We start from the raw sequence: 21,719 nt of genomic DNA on the forward strand, positions 1-21,719 counted from the left end.
ATGTTTCAATGACTCAACTTTAGGAAATATAAAAAACCAGAATAAGATTGGATTTCAAATACATTTTCTACTAAATATACAATGTAACATTAAGAAACAACAAAAATGAAACTAGATTGTAGGTCTCTTAACGTCTGCTGACTGAAGGGCCATATAACAAGCTTTGTGGGATATGTGGAAGACTCCATTCTAAAAAAAGGAACAGTCAGAGAAGAAATTTCAGGAGTTTTAAAATATAAAAGGGTGTTTTAAGGATTTGCAAAATAAACCCATTTTTTCGTTAAAATGTCAATTTCAAAAAGAACCCAAAATGTTTGACCATATGTATGTTTGAGGAACTCTAGGGAGCAGAGAAGATATGCTGTCAAGGCCACTTTTTTCTACCTCTTAAATGGTATTTGCTCTTGTTTAAGCCAATAAAAATGGAAGAGTAATAGTTTCAAAGTGAGGAAATGTATACCTAAACTTTGATCTTGTCAAAAGTTCTGTGTTTTGATAGCATGAATATTTTTAAAAGTAAACTCATAAAATAAGTAATAAAAGATTAGAGTATAAACTAAAACAGACATTTCAAAAAGTAAATACAAAGAGAAACAAACAGTAAATCTAGATTCTCTTGTCATCCTGAGTGTTAAAAATTGCAGCAAAAAGACAATGATTTAAAACAGATAATTCTGAGGTATGTGGACTTCAACTCCCAGAATTCCAGAGCCAATACGGCTGTGACTAAGAATTTTGGAAGCTGAAATCCATACACCTGGAAAATACTGGTTTAGGTTTGGAAAAATACTGACTTAGAATAACATTTCCTAGTCATCTAAAAACTAGATAAACTTTCTCTGGCTTTTAGATAGTACTCACTTTTCAAGTACTGGTGGGATTACCAACTCAGGACGCATTAGTGCAAGATTCTGTAGAGCTTGGGCTGCCTCTAAACTTCCAGTTTTGCTAAACATTGCCAGCAGGACAGGTTGTATAATGCATTCTACAAATTCTGTTATGTCCTGATCAGAAAGCTTATGGCTATCAGGCACAGGAGTCAGCCAGCTCGTCTTCTTATAGCGCTCACGATGCAATCTTCTGACTATACTACTGGGTAGACGCTGAAGTAGCTTCATTAGCTTATTCTACCAAAGAAAGGCAACAAAATTCATTCCAGTTAATTAGAAGAAAAAGAACCCAAACTGTTTTGATTTCTACATTCTGTGCATTAAACAAAGTAAACCCATTATTCAGTTAAGTCTGTCTGTTTTGAAGGTATTTTATGTATTGTGCATAATGAGAGATGGACCAGAACCTTTAGTAAAGAGTTGGGATTTGATGTCAGGGAGGTTGTGGCACAGCAGTATCCGTCTTATAACACTGCAGAACAATAATATTATTCCATTCTTTTCTTGGTGCTATTATAATAGATAGTTATCTACTGGGAGAAACAGATGACTTTCCCATACTTCCTCAATCGTGTGACACCCACCACCCAAAACTCATTCACTAGATAAAATTCCTCTATTGACAGCAGCAGCAAGTCTGAATGGAAGGTAAGCAGGCATTCAGCTCTGCCAACTCTGCCAATATTCCAGCATTCTCATAGAGAAGTCTAATCCAATCTGAGGTAATAGAGGGTGTTGCATAGTTTTGTACCTTTTTCCACCGAAAAACAATGGAATTTAGTGGGAGAGCTCATTAGCATAAACAACAGATGGGCAAACTAGCAGGCAGGCAGTGGGGCTTTTAAATGGGAGCAAAGGCAGAGCTGATGCTTCATTGGATTTTAAAATAGCTTTTGTTTTACATACTTCCAACTTCAATGCCTGTATCTTAACATTATGACAAGCAGACTGATATCAAGCATCAAGGCAGTTCTAATCTCTAACTAAAAGCAATAACAACCCATGTACTTGGTCCACAGATGATATCTCTGAACCTACATGGCATCAGCAGCTGAAATAGTACGACAGCTTTGAGTGGAAGAACTACTCTTGTATCTTGAACTTTCGTGAATGATGCATCACATGAAAAGACTAGCCTTAGTATTTTTTTCCCTGATATGTATATGGGTGTATGTATATTCCAAAGCAATTTCTGAAGAAATAAAATACATTTAACTCATTTAATTTTTTATTTATTTAACAATTTTATTGATTAGCTTATCGTCAACTGTAAAATTCACTTAACTGGACACTGTACAGGTTTTGAAATTTTAAAAAAAACCTTTGGATCAGGCATAACGCTATTCAGCTTTTAATATAGTTCACAGCACCAGAAAGAAGCCATAAATTTCCTTCAATTTGCTGTTGGCTATATAGATCTACTATGCTTGGTTCATACATAATTTTTAGCTATAGTGAAAGGAAAGCCTGATTAGTACTGTTCAATATTGCTAATAATTATTCTTCAGGCTCAGTAAACAACTGTATTATATCTTCCTCAACCTTTCACATGGTTAATATTCTTTATAGTCTCATCTAGCTATTATTGCCCATTACACAAATGATAGTAGAAGAATTGAACACTGATTTTGATAACTATAACGTTTTTTATAAATTACATTTCTGGCTTTTCTGATCTTTTCATCTTTGATATTGCTCATATCTTTCTCCCTTCAAGAACCTCTTCAATAGTCACATTTTCTCTGTGTTATTTTATAAAAAACAGGTGCATATTCTTGTCATAACTGCACCAGCTTCTACTCCTCATCTTTTTTATACTTCTGTATCCATTTGTAGATCATAATTTCTTCAGAAAAGCAAATGAGTTAACTCTGTTTCCTATAAGCTTTATGTATACTGTTAGTATTATGGAGGTGGAAGAGTTGGTGATGTTTTAGAATGTTTTAAAATCATATTTAGCATGGACATTTAATTGAAACTAGTGCCTTTGTCAAAAATGGGTTTGACAAAATTCTATACCAACACAATATTTAAGGTCTTGATGTCAAGATTTAAAGAGAAGATAGACATATACTTACCAACCAGCGACCATTATTTGAGGGATGATAGAAAGATGCAATACTTTGGAATAATCCAGCCAAATGCTTTTGTACAAGCTTGCTTGGTCCACCCTATCCAAAAACAGAGAGAACACAGCTATTTAATAAAATACAATTCTGAGCAATGGCTCACTGGTTAGAATGCAGTACTGCAGGCTACTTCTGCTGATTACCGGCTGCCAGCAGTTTGGCAATTCGGGTCTCACTGGCTCAAGCTTGACTCAGCCCAGATTGTCGGGGAAAATGTGCTGACTCTGTAAACCACTTAGAGAGGGCTGTAAAGCACTGTGAAGCAGTATATAGGTCTAAGTGCTATTGCTATAGTGCCATTTTAAATTCAGTTTAATGTGCCCATCTTTTTTAGACATCAAAGTAATGGCTTCCATATTCTAACATGTAGCAATATGTGAAGGATGATATTCTACTCCAGAAAGCCAAAGTTATAATGTAAGTTAATTGTAAAATAGATATTAAAATCTAATATAATGCATGCAATTTTTCTTGTTAATCAGTTCCTAGAAATCAAGAATTATTCTTTTTCATTGACAATATTTAAAATATACTACTTTAGGATCTGTGATAATACACAATTTCTCTAAATGTGTATATTAGATTTACTGTGAAAATATTTCTCTACAATTGAGACAGACATTCTGTGTGTGTATCTCTCTCCTACACATTCCAGAAGCATTCTAGAAAGTCTTCTGATATCATTTCCAGGGAAATCTTTCTTTTGTAGTTTTTGAAAGTCAAGCCAGTGGAAAGTTCAGAGAAACAAAATTTAAAGAGATATAAATATAAGAAAAGGGTTGAATAATGACATCTTCTCTGATAAGTATCTCTCCTTTTCTTTTTTATTGCTTGGGTAGGCTGGTAGTCTATTCTCATTGTAGAAAAAATATCTTTACACTAAATGAAATGTACAGATACACTTTTCTTACTGACTGTCTCATTCAGTGACTGTTTAAATTTAAAATGGATCTGAAAAAGTAACTTTAAAACCAATGTCAGAATTTACAACTTTGGCAGTTTCCCTCAGTCACATGATTGCCAGTAGAGGCAGCCCTCACTTAATTGGAACCAGCAATTCTGCCTTAAGCAAAGCTTTCTAAGTGGGAAATTACATGTCTGCAACTGTGCTTTCTGGCTGGAAAGAGACAAAACTACTCAGTTTTACACCTTTTACCTTTGTTTATTTGTAAAATTTATTTGTAAAATTTATAGGCCAGCCATCTTACCTCTTGATTGCCCTCCTAACCACTTCTGTGCCTAATTATCAAGTGCCTAATTATTGTCTTGTACATATCAAAAGCAATACAATCATGCATGGCAACAGGCTGGGAGACATGGGCACACTATATGAAAGGGTTAGGAAAGTCCTATGTCTCTGATCTCTCCTCGGGGGAGGGGGGAGAGAAAAAACAAACAACTTCTGTAGGCAATTTTTCCTTTGCCTGATCCCTTCCCGCTATAGGTATGATCGTATTCCTTTCTATGTGTAGAAGAACAAACTGCTTACTGTCCTACAATCCCTTTTTCTCCAATCTCTCTGTTCTGCAAAGGTGGTGAGGGAGAAAAAAACACAGGTTAGGCAAAAGATAACAATGGTGATCATGTGACCAAGGGATGCTGTGAAAATCATAAATAGGCTGTAAAGTTATTTTTTCAGCATTATCATACTTTTGAACAGTTACTGAACAAATAAGTGAAGACAAATCTGTATTTTTAAATAATATGCATATGCAGATAAGGGGATAAAGGCCATGGTCTCACAATTATTTATCTACAACAGAAAACAACAGCCACATAGCTAAGCAGCTGAAATTCAATTATCCAATAATATTTAACTAACAAGTTGTCAGAGTAATTTATCTGCCCTCCCCATACTAATACAGAATAATTTATCTGCCTTCCACATACTACCAAATTATAGTCAAAATGTGATTAAGGTTTGCTGATCATTTCTTCTAAAGCTCTCTTTTGGATACTGAAGGGACATTCAACATTGAAAACTGAAGGGACAGAGATATTCCATCATTTCTCCTTGAGGTCTTTATGAACTATCCTGAGGACATATGCTTCCTGTAAAGCAGTTATTGCTATTTTGTGTACAGTAGAGAGATAGTTCCAAATATTGTAATTCAGACTTTTTAAAAATAAATTATCCATCTGAACACTGGCTTATTTTCATGAATATGATGTTCATTAAAGTAGTAATTAATTTAAAAATCAAATAAATTGACTTATTTACATCTCTACATAACTATACAGCTTCCTCAATGTTCTTAAGAAAAAGAAAAAGATATTACCATCATAGCTGTGATCCACATAACTGCATGCCCTATGTCATAAGCATTTGTTAGGAATCGTGGAACCATCATCTGATTACTTCCTACTGGAAGATTCAAGCTACGCAGTATTCTAGTAAATATCTGCAGAAAAGGACATTGGAAAATTAAACAACAAAACTATATTGTGTCTATTTCAATTTTGTCATAAAATTAATCACACTACTGAAACCCTCCACATTCAAAATCCAATCTCCAAAATACTCAATTTATAAACCTTTCTTGATTAAAAGAAAGGCATTGCTGCTGGCACAGAACTAACGGGAAACTCTCCACATTAAATTCATATGATGGAAAACTGAAATTTCGGCTTTAGCAATCTATATTGAGATGTCTCTTTGTTCATGCACAATTGCTATTGCAAGGCAGCCACTTTCACATCTTGACAAATTGTTGACAGGCATGAATGCATGCCAAAAACATCTGGAAAGCATCTACATAACTTGCTAAAGAAATTCAATTAGCCGACTACATATTTTCTTCTAGGTGAATCAAGTATTCGTTGCAAAATCAGTTTCTTCTCTGGACACTAAATCTGATGACCCAGCTCTCAATATTATTGTTCAGAGAGAGAAGAGAAGCTAATCATAGTCCCAATGAGTTTTAAAACTGCAACAAAATGCTGTAATTAAGGGATAAATTAGCTTCAGTTTACAGAAATTAAATTATAAAACATGACAGATGCCATAGCTGCTAAAAAAATTATAAAAATAACACATCACTGTTTTCCCCATTACAATCACATTCCTGCAGCTGGGAATTAATTCTTTCAAAATTTTATTCTTTATAGCAAGAAACAGGAATCCCAGCAAATATCATGATGGTAGATTAAAATCCAAGGCCCCAGTGTGATAATTTTGTTTACCATACTTTAAAAGGAATAGATTAGTAGAAATAACACTCTTGCTTATATTTTTATATATAAACAAAAATCCTTAAAATATAGTAAAGACTAAAACATAGTTAAGAGAAATTTAATAGAGCAAGACATAGAATAAAAAATTCAGCCTTTGTAATAAAAAAGTTTAACATTAATCTCAAAAATTTATATATTACAGCTTTCCAACTATGTTGACAAAGATAAATGATTTTAAATGTAAAGTTAGGGTACACAATTTTTATATTCAGAAATAAAATAATGAGAGAAAGAGACAGATAGAGACACATATAGAATGAATTAAAACTGCATGTTTTATTGACAAGGAAAGCACTTGCCACATTAATATTTGTAGTATTTTCATATTAAATATTACCTTTGGAATATAGGGATCCCAGTTGATGTATCCTATGTTATCAGTGGCCAAACGTGCAAAAAGGTTGACCAGATGCTAGAGAGAAAAAAGCACAGACCACATTTTCAGGATACAACATCAACACTCAGTGTAGTATTAAGGTTTATTCCTGCTTTTTTCTGTAGTTTTCTTCAAGACGTAGATCAGATTATTTATCATGCACCATGGGATCATAAAGCAGCTGAGAAGCTGCAAAGCAGTGACCATAAGAAAATTAATAGCTACAAAAGTTGCAAGGAGAATTTGAACAATGAACAGATGGACAGAAATAACACGAACATTTTACAAGTAAACAGTATAGTAAATCAAATAAGTATTTTTCATGTTTTTATACAGACTTATAAAAAAGGTGAGTGTCTGAACCAAAGACATTCCCGTAAAATTGGCAAACTGGTTTCCTTCAGAGAAGAAATGGAGCCAAAAAGAACAACAGTGTCCCCAGATTATCACTCAGATATTGAAAAGGATAGCAGGTAAGACGTGAGTTAATAAAAAGAAAAAAGGAATAACTATAATATTGAGATGCATAAACAGGACTGAGAAGACCTTTTGGTTTATTGGAAATTAAAATAGTAAAACTGGGACAGAGATAATATATTTAAGATGATAAACAGCCAAACAGAGCTGAATGCATCCCCACACATGGATCCTGTCTAAACTATTCTGGAGAAGAGCTTTTGGTTTATTGGAAATTAAAATAGTAAAACTGGGACAGAGATAATATACTTAAGATGATGAACATGTGGCTTTCAACTGCTTGCTGAATCCTGACTTGAAGCTGTGGGGAGCTACCATTCTGCAAAATCAAGAAAGCCACAGATTGTTCACAAAAACTAGAAAATATAGAACCAGAAAGTAATAACACTGAATTCTCTTAACAGATTTCTCCCAAACAAATTTGTAATAGACAAATTTCAATTAGGCCTTGTTTAGGATTCTATACTGCACTGCTAAATACCGACTAGCTGTCCCATTATGTCAGACGAAAACCCAGATTCACCAAGGCCAAGGTTTACAAAGACCTAACCTCATTAACGATTACAAATAGAGAAAGATTATGAGAAAGAGGAATTTCTCTTCCTCCTGTCACCCAGGAGGTGACATATAGGTGGATTCTGGCAGTGATTAATGTTTTTCTGCAATAAGAGGTAGTGACCTAACTTTTCAAGGAGGCTGTGGTTCATCCTCTTCCTAAAAGGCCATCCTATTAGATAATTTTCTTACTATCTCTAATCTTCCCTTTCTGGAGAAGGTGTTTGAGAAGATGATTGCACTGCAGCTCGAGAAGTTCCAGTGTTTTTTTTTCCTGATTTTTGTAAAAACATTTGCTTCTGGTTTCCAGCAAAAATCACTCACTGAGTAAAAATGAATTCGCTTAAGGATCTTCATGCTTGCTTAATGACTGCCACAAAATTGTAATAAAATTAGATCTGGTCATGTGATGACCTGCTTATTGACTGCAATGACTTATGAATGTAATTCTGAGCAAAATTACAGTCATAAATCAAGAAGTAAATGTTTATTATTTATTATTACAGATTTATTTGTTTATTTATATTACATGTTTCTAATCTATCCATCTCCCTCGAAGACAGGCTCTGGGAAGTTTTCAATATAATCAACATATAAAACCATGTATAAAACTAACATTAAAATATTGAAATTAATTTAAGATTTAAAAAATGTAAATTATAAGATTATGACATTATAAAGGCAAAACCGTCCAAGATGGCCATTATGACCATATTATGGATATAAATCATTGTTGTCATTATAAAGATAATGATAAATAATATTGTACCTGCACAATATCCATGCAGATATAATATATATTGGTGTGATTTGAGAGATTTATAAGTTATAATAATTAGGGTAGGGTTTGGATTTTCAGTCTAAAGGAACTCTAGCATTCAAAAAAGAACTCCTGCACAGCATGACAATTAATAGCCAAAACCTATAATTGTACAACTAATAGAAGATTAAAATTTTAAAATTATGTCAATCTTTCAAGGCACCATTATTTCTAGTCCAATTATCTACATATCTTTGTAGTAAAAAGAAGTGGGGAAAATAGGTTGGGCACCTTACTTACCCCTTCCCATTGTGGAAGATTTTGAACTGAAACCCAAAGGCCTAGAAATTCATCAAACCAGAGCCTGAAAGACAATGAAATCCCACCAACAGAATTTTAATATGTGAAAACAATTTGTTCCCAATATCTAATAATACCTACTTAGTATATTATAGATTTCAAAAACAATGTGTGTGGGTATAGTCCTATATTTTATGAAAGTGATTTTATAATGCCTAGTGAAGAAAAACGATGTTCAAAATTAACCCACTTAAGGCCACACAGATTACCTACATCTAACAAATCTCCAGCCGTACTGTTGATTGTAGAATTTGAGAAAGGAAATAATTATAGTACAAACTTTTAATAGTAATATTATTAAAAAGTATAATTAAAAATAAAAATACAAACTAAAAAAAAAGAAAAGTGGCCAGTTTTAAGTTTCTCGGTATTATCATAAAAGAGGACTTGACCTGGGGCACTCACATTGCAGGACTGCTCAAAAGGACCCAGCAGAGATTATACTACCTGAGACTTCTCAGAAAACAACACCTGAATGAAAAACTGCTGGTGACCTTCTACCACTGCACCATAGAGAGTATTTTAACTTACTGCACCTATGTATGGTTTGCCAACTGCACAGTGGCAAATAGGACAGCACTCCAGAGGGTTAACATCATTGCCCAGAGCAGGGGTCGCCAACCTTTTGGACCTCAGGGACACTAAACTCATAATTTTAAATCCCATGGACCAGAGACCCTGGGAAAATCCCCCCAAAAGTCTGCAGGAAAATTCCCCATCCCATTTTCCTCCGATCTATCATTCTTTACCTGGGATTGCAGGATACCATCTCCAGCTCTGTTCTCAGGGGGAGGGAGGGAGGGGGAGAGAGAGAGACTGACTTTTGGCTTCATGCAAGGAAAGCAGCAGAAGTCTTTCTTTCTCTCCCCCAAACTCCACCAGAAATGAGTCTTTGTGAGACTTGTCGCACTGGCTCAGCCTCTTGGAGCAGGATGCCTTGCAGGTTCCCAAAGACTCATTTCTGGCGGAGTTTGGGGGAGAGAAAGGAAGACTTTTGCTGCTTTCCTTGCGTGCAGCCAAAAGTAGAAGAAAGAAGTGGAAAGAAGCAGCCCGGTGGCCAGGTGAGGCGTGTGGGGCAAGTCCCCCCACCTCCGCCCTTTCCCCCCTCCCCTCACTACTTCGTGTTGTGCACAATGCAAGCGACGCGAGCCTTGTGTTCCCGTGAGCCATGTGGGCGGCACAGCCTTGTGTTTCTGAGCAGCCTGGATTAATTGCTTTGGGGGTGACATTTCTCTGCGGACCACCAAAATGTTCTCATGGACCACCAGTGGTTCCTGGCCCGCTGGTTGGTGACCACTGGCCCAGAGGATCATTGGTTGCCCACTTCCCTCTTTGAAAGAGCTTTATAGCTCCCTCTGCCTTAAGAAAGTTCAAAACATTCTTAAAGATCCATCTCATCCTGGGAACCCCTTTTTTGAACTATTACCATCTGGCAGACGGTACAGGATAATAGGCTGAACTAGAGCAGTAACTAAATTGAATTCTACTGTATAGTGCAATATTAATGCAATATCGGGTTTTCAGTTCAATTATATAGAATGAGAAGGATGTGTGTTTGAGTTTTATTTTTATAGTTATAATGCATACTGAAGATGGCATTTAATTTCGTTGGTGCAATGACAATAAAGTGAACTAACTAAAATAGAAAATAAAAGGTATAGAAAAGAAAAACAGAAAAGAAAAATAGTAAAGAAAATGAAATTTGTAAAGAAATGACTTCACCCTTCATCACAAGCATAAACAAATTTAGTAACATATCACCTTATCTTAAAATAGAACTCTTCTTCCTTTATCCCATCTCTTATTTATAAACAAATCCTTAAAACCTCATTATTCAATCCCGATCAGCAAGTGCCCATTAAGGGTTATAAGATGTAATAATATATCTATTTTAATCTTAATCAACTTTATATTTCCTCCTTTGACTTCTAATAATCTTAATTCTTTCAAATAATGTCCTAAGAATTTGATTTTTTTCATGATTTTTTCAGGAGCCTTGATGGCACAGCCATAGAATGCAGTATTGCAGGCTGACTCTACCCCTAGCCAGGAGCTCAAATGTGACCAGCTCAAGCTCGACTCAGCCTTCCATCCTTTAACAAGTCTCTTTTGTAAATCCACTATAGAGAAGTTTTATTTATTTACATAAGCAACTCAAAGCAGCAAACATATCCAATAGACCTTCTCTTCCTGTTTTCCCCACAACAACAACTTTGTGAGGTGCACTGGGCTGAGAGAGAATTGGCCCAAGGTCACCCAACTGGCTTTCATAGTTAAGGTGGATTTGAACTCATGATCCCTTGCTTTCTATCCTAGTGCCTTAATCATTAGACCACTCTTGATTTGTTATTTGTAAATCTCTTTTAATTGTTAAGACATCAGCTACTTTCATTTGCATGTTCAGTGCAGCATCTTTTTCCATATAATTCTTGTACTCATAATTTTTAAATCACTTTCAGATCAATTTCATTCTTGCCTCATAAAACTTGTAAAACTCACAGCAACTTTTTAACACCCTCATTCTATAGAGGCAGGCATTTTTAAAATTAACTTCTGAGTCCATTGATCAAAAATATCCTTCAGTGTGTACAATGTTAAATATTTTGCCCCATTCTATATTAATAAGGCAAATTTAAGTGTTCTTTTCCTTTAATTGTAATCTTTGTTCTTTCTAGATTCCTTTGGTATCCAACCTTCAAAGTTTCATCCTATCCATTTTTAAAAAACAGAATTCAAAACAAAAGTATTTTCTGATGGGAAAGATTCTTATAACTAATTACGGAATCTTATTTCAAATCCATCTGGACCCTTAATTTAGAGGCAACATTCCAAAATCGAAGTCTAATTACTCTTTTGCTGTTTACTTCAACAGAAAAAAAAATTAAAAACTTCTTCTGCTACATAATGAAGAAAACACATCCAGTGCTATAAAGTGTGTTGATTCAAATATTCTTAATAACTGAAAAACAACTAACAATTTCCAAAAGTGGTTAGAACAGGAATTATTCAAACTTAGTGTCTTTGTGAAGGGAATGACTGCAGTTTGAGGGAAGAAATAGTTATTCCCTTGTCTCCCACAGCTCTAATGCTACCACAGATTACTGTGTTATGATGTCCTCATGAGGGGCAATTGTATGGAATACGTGAGTGATCTCAAGTCCTTTCCTTGCCTGCAGAGGAAATTCATAGAGACAGTCTACTTCTCTTCATGCTGCAACTGTTGTCAAGTGAGTCTTCTCTGGAAGTCCTACAGCACAGGCTTCCAAGAGCAACCTGCAGTCCACAAGCCTCTTTTTTGTGATTCCAGATAACCCTTAAACCACACCTCCAAATTTCATCCATGAATTACAGATAATCATCGACTCAGTTTTCCTAAATTTTGAAGCAAACACTTGAGAACTGCAACATGCTAAAATTGCCTTAATTGTTTGAAAAGACAAATGAAAACTTCAACCTCCATGCATACACACAGAAGAAGTACATTAATTTCATATTAAGCACTCTAAACAAAGTCTGTAATTTTATTAATCATTGTAATGATAAAACACCTGAGGCTCCTTGACATTTCAATTTTTTTGTAACTGAATTTTAGAAGTAGGTAAGGAAAAAATTGACATTCGTGTTGAGTAACTAAACATAAATAAGTTTAAAATATGAAGCTTATTAAATATTTGCCATGATTTGGCAATACCTACCGTGTTTCTCACATAATAAGGCCGGACCTTATTTTTTTGAGCCCCCAAAAAGCGGCTAGGCCGTCTTTCGAGGTGACAATTCCCCATGCATCCTCGGGTGGGCGGCGGCGACAGCCCGGAGACCTTCCGCCAACGTTGCTTTTCCTTCTCCCTTGCTGCCGCGGCGTTAGAGCAACACCGCAGCGTTTGGCGCAGCCATGATTTGGCACGTGCGGCCAGTCAGGGCTCCTCCCTGCAACCGGAGCCCTGGGGGAGACACTTTCCTTGCAGACTTCAGGCGCTCCTGTCGCCGCCTTCCCTTGCCTTTGAAGGCAAAGCGGATTGTTAAAACCTCCGCTCATCCCACCAGGGCCACGCCGAGCTGTGTTGGCTGGGCAGAGCCAGGAAAGCGAGCCGCGGGTGTTTCCTGGCTCTGGCTAGCCCGCACGGCTCCGGCGCGGCCCTGGTGAGATGAGCGGAGGTTTTTAAAATAATTCGCTTTGCCTTCAAAGGCAAAGGGAAGGCGGCGACAGGAGCGCCTGAAGCCAAGTATACCAACAACAAAAGGCAAATCCTCAAGTGGGCTGGAGGGAGGTGGCTGCGTGCCCCCCGGGCTGCTTCAATGCAAGGTCCTGACCTTGCCCAATTGCAGCATCCTGCCATTGCCGCCGCGTCCTTTTTGCCGCCGCCTCCCTCTCTGACTGCGAAACTCGCGTGCTTCGCCAAACGCTCCAAGCGAGGCGAGCTCTTTCATACACACACACACACACACAGAGAGAGAGAGAGATGCCAGCGTGCTCCGAGAAGCTGGCTCTTTTCTCTAGCCGAGGCTGACGTCTGACTGAATCTCTATCCCGCTCCTTTATCCTCAGGACGGGGTCGGCAGCAACGCTCTCTGGTGCGGCCACCTCAGCTTGCCAGCCTTGCCCCGCTATGAGACGATACTGTGACAGCCGCCGCTGCCGCGCTCCCTTCTCTTTCCTCGCCTCTGCTCCCTTCGCCGGCAGGAGCGTGTGCGCCTGCTGCCACCGCCGCCGCTCCTGAGGCCGGCTGGGGCGGGCAAGCAAGCAAGGCGGCTGCGCTGTCTTCTTTTTCCCTCAGTGAAGCGCCGCCGTTTGCCGCCACCACCACCACCTGCGACGGGCGAGGAGAAGGTGGCGGAGGCGCCTGAATTGTTCCAATTTGCTTGTCCGAGCAAAGCGCGAGCACTGAGTCTCCTGATAGGAAGTGCCCCACCAACGCAGGCAGCATCATATCCAGGCATGCAACAAAGTACTTCCTAACGGCAAGCCCCCCCCCCCATTCCCCCCCATTTCACGTTTAAAAAGGGCCTTAATTTGGGGGGAGGGGCTTAATTTGATTTTATGCCAATAAATCATGCTGGGGCTTCCTATTGGTGGAAGCCGTATTGTTGGAGAAACACGGTACTTAAACTTTACCAGAATAAGAAAGGCCTTATTTCCTAAGCATATAGTCTGATCATATTTGTAGGCAGGCAAACCTCCAAAGCTGATTTTAAATTATGTTAAATTGCAGACACTGTTATAGATGAAAGTACTGTTTGTGATGCCGGACCATTGTAGATGTTAAAACTGCCAGTGCATTTTCTGTACCCAATCAGTGCAAATCATTATCTCACAGATAACTATGTAAGATCTATAAACAATAAACAAACAAACAAACAAACCAACTAACCCACCCACCCACTCCGGCTTAGCTTCTTTGGCCAGCAATAAATCTAAACTCCCAAACTGTATACTATGTAGTTCAGAGGGAATAATATACAAGAATAAATGCAAATAGTAAAGAACTTACAAAGCTGAAAAGACATAATTTTCTTCCTTTTTAAAGTTTCCTTTGAAAGGAAACTCACCAGAAACTAGTAGATTTGCAGTTTCAAATATTTTTCAATCTTAAAAGGTCAATTTAAAAAAGTAAAGCTCTGAAGTAATTAAAAAGATGAGGTTTGATTTAAAAGTTGAGGTTTGATCAAGTATATGAAAGGCTGCATTTATGGCTGAGAGCATGATGGAACCCATAATTCACAACTGAAGTAGTGGCTACAAAACATCAAATTCTGCAGTCTACTCATAAAAATCAGGTGTTCAAACACCTTTGGGCAATATTTGTTCCAGAGACAATTTTGGCAGTTTGGATCTCACACCCAGCTGCCTTTTCGACCATAATATTCCCACAATCAGCAGAGCAGAGAAAAATGTGCCTTGCCTCATCAGCCTAAAAGCTCCTGTTGATTTCACCATATTGTTTAGCTAAAATTATTTACTAGTAAACAAGGCATGACAACTTCTGTTCCAACTCTTTCTCAAGATATTTGCAACTTGAAATTAAAAGGGCATTGCAACATATTTTTCTGTACACAAGATTGCAGCCTAAATTTCCTCCTATTGCATTTTCAAGTTATGTTAACCTAACCAGTACATCTACATGGCTGTTTCTAACACCTGACCTATATTCTACTTTAAGGATATTGTTGGCATTGTTTCTGATACAGTCTAGCACAGCTACCTCCCTTGACTCTGATTGGCAGTAGGTGGCCTCTTCCATCTACCTATAATCCTTGAAAGTTCATCAGCACTGAGTAGCAGATCCACAGCAGTTGCCTTTTCAAGTCTTCAGTGAGTCTTTTTCTGAATCTCACCCAATTTACTTTTTTCAGCAATCTCCTCTGGACGTCCTCTGAAGCTAACAAGGCTTTGTCATCCAATATGATATACCATCCTTTCAAAATTCGAAAAGCCAGCCCACATTACTTTTCATTAAAATAACAAATTTTCAAAACCATTGCTACCTAGAGCCATATTAGAAGCTAATCTTTACACCTTCTACATCCAAGTTCTCCTAGTTCTCCCTTTCCTTTGTGGAAAAAGAAATCTAGCTCAACAGCTCCTTCTCCTACAACATTTTTGTATGGAAAACTAAACTATCACTTCTGTTTATCTGCTTTTTAGAACAGTGTTTCTTGGGGTTTCTGCATGGATATGTGAAGTGTTGATAAGAAGCCTTGACTGAATCCAAGCTGTCACAAGGAGATTAAAAAACTTGAATTCACTGTATTATTTTTTAAACTTTGAAATTTAATATTACATTACACTAAGTGTGCCAAAGATGCCAAACTTATTCAACCACATCAGTGACAGGAACTTAATTAGTCAGATTTCTGCACATGGCAAAGCATTCCAAAGGGCCCCTTAAGCTTAGAATAGCTTCAAGGCTATTTTCATTTTTGTAAAATGCAAGACATTATTAGTACAAGTATTATTATTAGTTTTTTTCCTTTTCTTGAGGTTCTGGAAATTGAGCAACCTCACAATTTCTGGACATAGGCCCTGGAACTTGAACCAAAATCAGGACACTAAGAGGATTGGTTTGTTAAGGCTCAGAACTTCAAAATAATTTTGCTTCAGAGTTTTTATTATATTTGGTACAACAAATTAATAAAGTTTCAGAATTTCTAGCATCAGAATTTTATCAAGAACTGAATTAAGCAACAATATTGATAGAACGATACTGCTTCACTGAATAAATACTTTTAACAGAAAAAACCCACTAGACTACTGTTTCTAGAGAAGCAATTTTTAGGTGAATTGGTAAAATCTTGTCTCTTAAAATTTACCATTCAAAACAAAAAGTATCAAGGCAGTACAATAATAATTATTACATGTGATAGTAAAGCCCAAGTTCACAAACATCAGCTTTAAATGAAATAGAACATCATATAAAATGCTGCAAAGCAACTTACTTAAAACCTTTGTGATGGCACTCTGGAGGAAGAGTGGTAGGTAGAAACAGTTCAAAATAAGTGATAGCTTTTTGCATGGTGACATCAAAAGGACACATTAATGGGCGCCATTCGTCTAACATCTCTGCTGTGGCACTTTCTGGGAAATAACTAACAAGAAGAAGGATTTTTGCAGCAACATGTTTTACTTACTTAATAAGTAATCCCTATCAATAAATCTGAGATACAATTCATTAAGAAACAATAATAAGATATAACAATAAAAAATTACACATTAAACATGTTTCTGAGACCAAAGATATTCACAGCATGGAAAAATCACTGCTGTTGCCAGCTCTGTCTCATACAGTAGGGCATTTCATAATTAGACTTCTATATCCAAGAGAATCCTCTCCCAATAAAGGAGAATATTTGTAGCTCAGAGTTGAAATGAGAGGTTCTTGGTGCTCTCTGAGCCTTGTTGTTTTCTTGGAGATGTTTCACTGAAAATGTTGTCTACTGTGGTTTGGGTATAATGAATCATCTGTAAGAAAACAGCTAAGCTCAGAGAGAACCAAGGCCCCTCATTTCAATCCTAAACTACAAACATTCTGTTTTATAGGCCTGTCACAATTAAATGAGTCAAAAATATGTCCTGCGTTCATGCTCCTTGTTTTCTGAGCAGCTTTTCTGAAATAAAATGTAAAGCATTGTATAGCGTGGGACTCTTAATTTCTTAATAGAAACTTTCTCATTATATTTTGCATAATCCTTTGAAATAATTTTGTGGTCCATCAATAGTATTTTAGGGCAACTGCCAGGATTCAGAATTTCTCCAGTTCAAATAAAACACTGAAATCACTGAATTATCTTCTATAAGGTGATCTAATGCAGGCACGATAATTATTTAAGATACATGCACTGTAATTTCTGCAATTTTGCAAATTTTAAAACACTTTAAAATAATGCAAGAGATATCTTGAAATATAACCATGGAAATGTAAAAGTTGAATAGTCACTTTATCTGGCCCCTTGTTGTCCCTCATATATAAAGCAGGGATAATTTTCAGTAATGGGAAATTTCCAAACTTTTTTTAGCTAAACCTTGTTAGCATTCTAAGCAACCTATTTATCTGACACATTTTCTACTCCATCACTGAAGGTACAACTTAACCAGAGGACTCATGTTACTAGCAATAAGGCCCTATGAACGCATCATTTTTTTCAATTTCATAAAGAAGACAGCTACTTATGTGCAAGGTAGTCTCACTATCAAAGAGTTTAAAAAGTACATAAAAATTGAAAATGGTTAAAGTACTTACAGCCGACAATTTTTCACAAGAGTCTTCAAAACACTTTCTACTGAGCTAAAAGAAGAGCAAAAAAGGAAAAAAGGTAAATAAATTACAGTATGCTACTTTATAAGAAGAATATAGCTATATAATTATGCAAAGCCTAAGGTGTATTGATTCAATTTCCCATTATCTATGTACATGCAGCATCTTTTACTTAAAGATACATACTTAGTTACAAGTATTACACTTGATTTTTGACTTTGTTTCTATTTCCCCTGGAGTACTGCTTGGGCTACACATGGAATCATGTTTTTCCTTGTATCCCAAATACTATACTGAGTGTGCTTCAGTTTTTAAAAACAAAAAGTCACATAATAGTAAATCAGGTTTTAAAATATAACTGAGTAAACTGCATCATACATGCAAACTTACTTGCCAATTATTTTCACTGTTAACATATTTTGAGATGCTACATGTTTTTAAAAGCCTTATCTTATTATGTCCAAAAGAAGTATCCCTGGACAATTGTTGTATATATTGACAAGAGCATTCAAGGGCACTCAAGCAATGGCTTATTTCAAAATGCTCTATAATACGGATTATCTAGTCTTATTTCAAGCTGTTTTCTGGTGCACTTTTGGCACTGAAACCTCTTAACAGTTTGTCAAATTGTCTTCTGGACTGATTATCTACATTGAGATAAATGCTTTAAATGATTCTGATCTCATCTGATGCATCTGTTTCAAAAAGTATTGAGGAACTAATCTGATTTTTTTTCATAAAATAATTTTGCTACAGTTCCACACTGCTCTATTTGTTTTCTGTGAATTCTAACACCCTCGCAATTAGAAAAATAAATCTAGAAATTTGGAGTATAGGATTATCAATATCCTTGTAACAATCAGATTTTTCCACCTGCCTAGTTCAGACACGACAGCTCAGTTATATAGTATGTTGTTGCAATTCACATAAAAGGAATATATTTAAGTAGAGTATGACTTTGCCAAGAATTAAAATGGCACATGCATTTCAGAGTGTCTCCTATCAGATCTTTTGAGGTGTCAGAAGCGTATATCTTAAGATAAAAATGATTCTGCCACAGGAATTCATGCTTCTGGAAAATTATGGTTCTATTGTAACCATAAGTCTACCTCTGCAAAGGTGAAATTTTCATCTACTAGTAATTTTCAAATAAAGTGATGTAATTCATAATACACATTTCCTAGATCTCATTACATTAGTGAGTATTAAATAAAAAATGTTAACTAAAAATATCTCTGCAATCAGACTTTTGAAGATCTAAATAAGGATCAAAGTATTTTAACAATTCACTTTTCCTTTATTAAACTGCCTATTTCATAGAGTAACTAAGACAGGTTCCTATCTTCATAATTACAGTTAGCTGTGTTGATGGACCTTTAATAGTGTCATATCTCTGAAGTACCCTCCCCAGAAATGCAGACTGTATTACAATAACTGTAAATTAAAAATATTTATCCTTTGATATTCTCTCTCTCTGGCTGTGTATAGTTGTTACTGCATTCTTACTAAATTTAACAGTTATTTGGGAGCTTCTAATATTGAATTAATTTTGAATTATTTAAAAAGTTCTCCAACTAGGAAGGATTGGCAGAAATATTTAAAAATAGGAAAAACATAAAATATTCTTTACTGATTTTTCATGAACTTGTTTCTTCATGGTTTTAAACAGGAATAGTGGTATATTTTAGAAGATTGGTTTTATTTTTAAAAATCATATACATGCCATTTCTTTTCTATTTGAACTATCCTAGTCTTAGTGATACCTATGACTTACTAGAATTAAGAAGCAGTACAAAAATAAGCAACATTCTCCTGGCACAATAATGATATTAATATTCAAATCTATACTGCACTGCACTCAAGAGAGTGAAACTTCTAGTAGTGTTAAATTCTGCCTCATATAAAAGTCATTTTCATTCAGACTAGCTCATCTAAAAAAGAAACATACTCTTGACTAAAATAGAAACTCAGTAACGGTTTTCTGCCTACAAAATAATATCCTACACTTAGAAGGATTCTAGGAGTTAAATTACCTAAAAGGCAAAAATGTAGAAGCAAGAAGCTAAACAAAAGCTAACTGTAAAGCCCTTGCTATCCAACCTTTTTTTTAAAAATCATAAATACTTGATAAATCAAAAGGCAGTTCTGTCTCTGAAGTCACAGAACATTGCTAAAACAAAGTGTGACTGCAGACTCTGGAGATAGTCATAAATGCCCACCAGTTGCAAAAGATTCACATTTTGAACACATCACTATGGAGATGCTGTAACTGTTTTAAATGCGACAAATGGTCGTAAAATTATTTTTCAACCCAGTGTAATTTTGAATAGTTTCTAAACAGGGCAGATGTTAAGCAAGAACAACCTGTATATGATAAATAAGCCATGTTGCTTTTCTACGGGAATTGTTAAGTCCCACTATTTTTTCCCCAAGTTCACCATTGTACACTTCCAAAAACCTAGTCCATCAAGGAGTTGTGTTCAAGATCCATCTACTTAATCTTCCAAGGAAAGATAGTGGAAGGGAAAGGAGTGTGAGTGGCTGAAAATGCAAGGCACCCCATTATATAATCTGCTGCCAAACTTCCAGAAATGATTGGTTGAAGCATCCAAGCCATTCCCAATACCGCCTGCTGAATTGAAGAAACCACCGATGTAGTAAAGCCTTGCCAATATTCTCCTGGATACCAAACAGCGGTCACTGAATCTTAGACTCAGATGATGTCATTGTGTCATACAAATTTCAGTAGTAAGAAGGTATGGCTGAGTTAGTTAGTGGCTGACAAGGTTAAGCAAGCTGAATGAATGCAGTGAGTGAGCATTTGTCTAAACTGTTTGTTGTTAATTTTTTTACATAGCAAAGAATCTGTTATACTTCATAATGGCAATTAATTACATTTAAGACTGGAATCCTAAAAATACTTAAGTTAGTGTGTATTGTTATCACAAACTGAACTGCAGGTATAAGCTAACGTTGTTTTAAATTCATATAACTCTTATTCTACATTTTTAGTCATTCTATCAACCTATGTATTGAATTTAATTCATGCACTTCCAGAACATTCTACAAATTATGCCTAAAATCAAGTATGATTTATATTAAGCATCTTAACTATAACTTATTTGTTAACAGGCAATTAGCAATTAGTTATAATTTTCAGCCACTTCACACACAATATTTTTAATTGTAACTCAATTTAAATACAGTGCGACATTCCCATAAATTGTGGTGTCATGTTAACATTGGATTTTTCAGTTTTATATGCAGGAAGTTACAGGTACATGACAAATGTTACAACGGAACAGGCCATGCACAAAGAAAACACATAGGCCAGAGCTACATAAAAGCAAAATAATTGTCCTTACCACCTATGTAAAACATTAAGCACAAATGTTTTAGGTGAAGACAAGCCTGGTCGACATGAACTGAACATAAAGAAAAAAAGATTTTAAAACAAAATAATGAAAAAAGCAATTGTAGCATTTAAACCAACTAATGTTAAAGCCACAAAAATCATTATTCATAATCCTTTTATTTTTAATTCATTCTTCCAAATTCATCCAAAGTGAAATATCAATTGTAAGCAATGTTGTCAGAACACCATGAAAGAAAAAGTCGCACTGCACCATTTAATTTCAAAACCAGCCAGCCCGAAAAATGGAAAGGTTACTTTGGCATTTATTGCTTTCCCTTTAGTCCCTTTTCAGTTTTCATCTGGGAATCTGTTGCTCAAAAGCAGACTAAGCATTAAAAATATTATGTAGTATTTCTTAATTCAGTTTGCTTGATTGAGGACAAAATTATTAATCTAGAAATAACTTGGAAGTAAGTACATGTCTTGCCAAATAAGTTAAAAATTCAATGATTAGTGCCACTGTTAAAACACCCCCCCCCCCCCCCCCCCCCCCCCCCCCCCCCCCCCCCCCCCCCCCCCCCCCCCCCCCCCCCCCCCCCCCCCCCCCCCCCCCCCCCCCCCCCCCCCCCCCCCCCCCCCCCCCCCCCCCCCCCCCCCCCCCCCCCCCCCCCCCCCCCCCCCCCCCCCCCCCCCCCCCCCCCCCCCGGGACTGTTAAAAGACTGTAAACAGCAGGAAGGCTAGAAATGGGTTTGTTTCAAACACTGCCCCTTAGCATCAAATAGCTAGATATTCTAAGAGTAAAATTACTATACTGTATAGGAAAAATTCAAAG

At 36.4% G+C, this 21,719-nt stretch overlaps 1 protein-coding gene across 3 annotated transcripts in view; it reads right to left on the reverse strand.

Moving 5' to 3' along the window:
* PSME4 (proteasome activator subunit 4) overlaps window positions 1-21,719 on the reverse strand; it is a 90,706-nt gene that overhangs the window by 54,880 nt on the left and 14,107 nt on the right. For 2 of the 3 annotated variants that reach the window (XM_087960871.1, XM_026676700.2), the window contains exons 4-11: window positions 20,897-20,956; window positions 17,517-17,561; window positions 16,216-16,365; window positions 8,722-8,785; window positions 6,591-6,665; window positions 5,299-5,421; window positions 2,969-3,061; window positions 862-1,127 (exon numbers count right to left, since the gene is read on the reverse strand). In XM_087960871.1, the coding sequence (XP_087816997.1) occupies window positions 862-1,127; window positions 2,969-3,061; window positions 5,299-5,421; window positions 6,591-6,665; window positions 8,722-8,785; window positions 16,216-16,365; window positions 17,517-17,561; window positions 20,897-20,956 (876 nt within the window). The remainder of the gene's footprint in view (window positions 1-861; window positions 1,128-2,968; window positions 3,062-5,298; window positions 5,422-6,590; window positions 6,666-8,721; window positions 8,786-16,215; window positions 16,366-17,516; window positions 17,562-20,896; window positions 20,957-21,719) is intronic. The other variant, XM_026676701.2, reaches the window with a different exon arrangement.

Source organism: Notechis scutatus, chromosome 1, assembly GCF_049901735.1.
Source record: "Notechis scutatus isolate UNSWTSFEM ecotype Mainland chromosome 1, rNotScu1.2, whole genome shotgun sequence".
NCBI lineage: Eukaryota > Metazoa > Chordata > Lepidosauria > Squamata > Elapidae > Notechis > Notechis scutatus.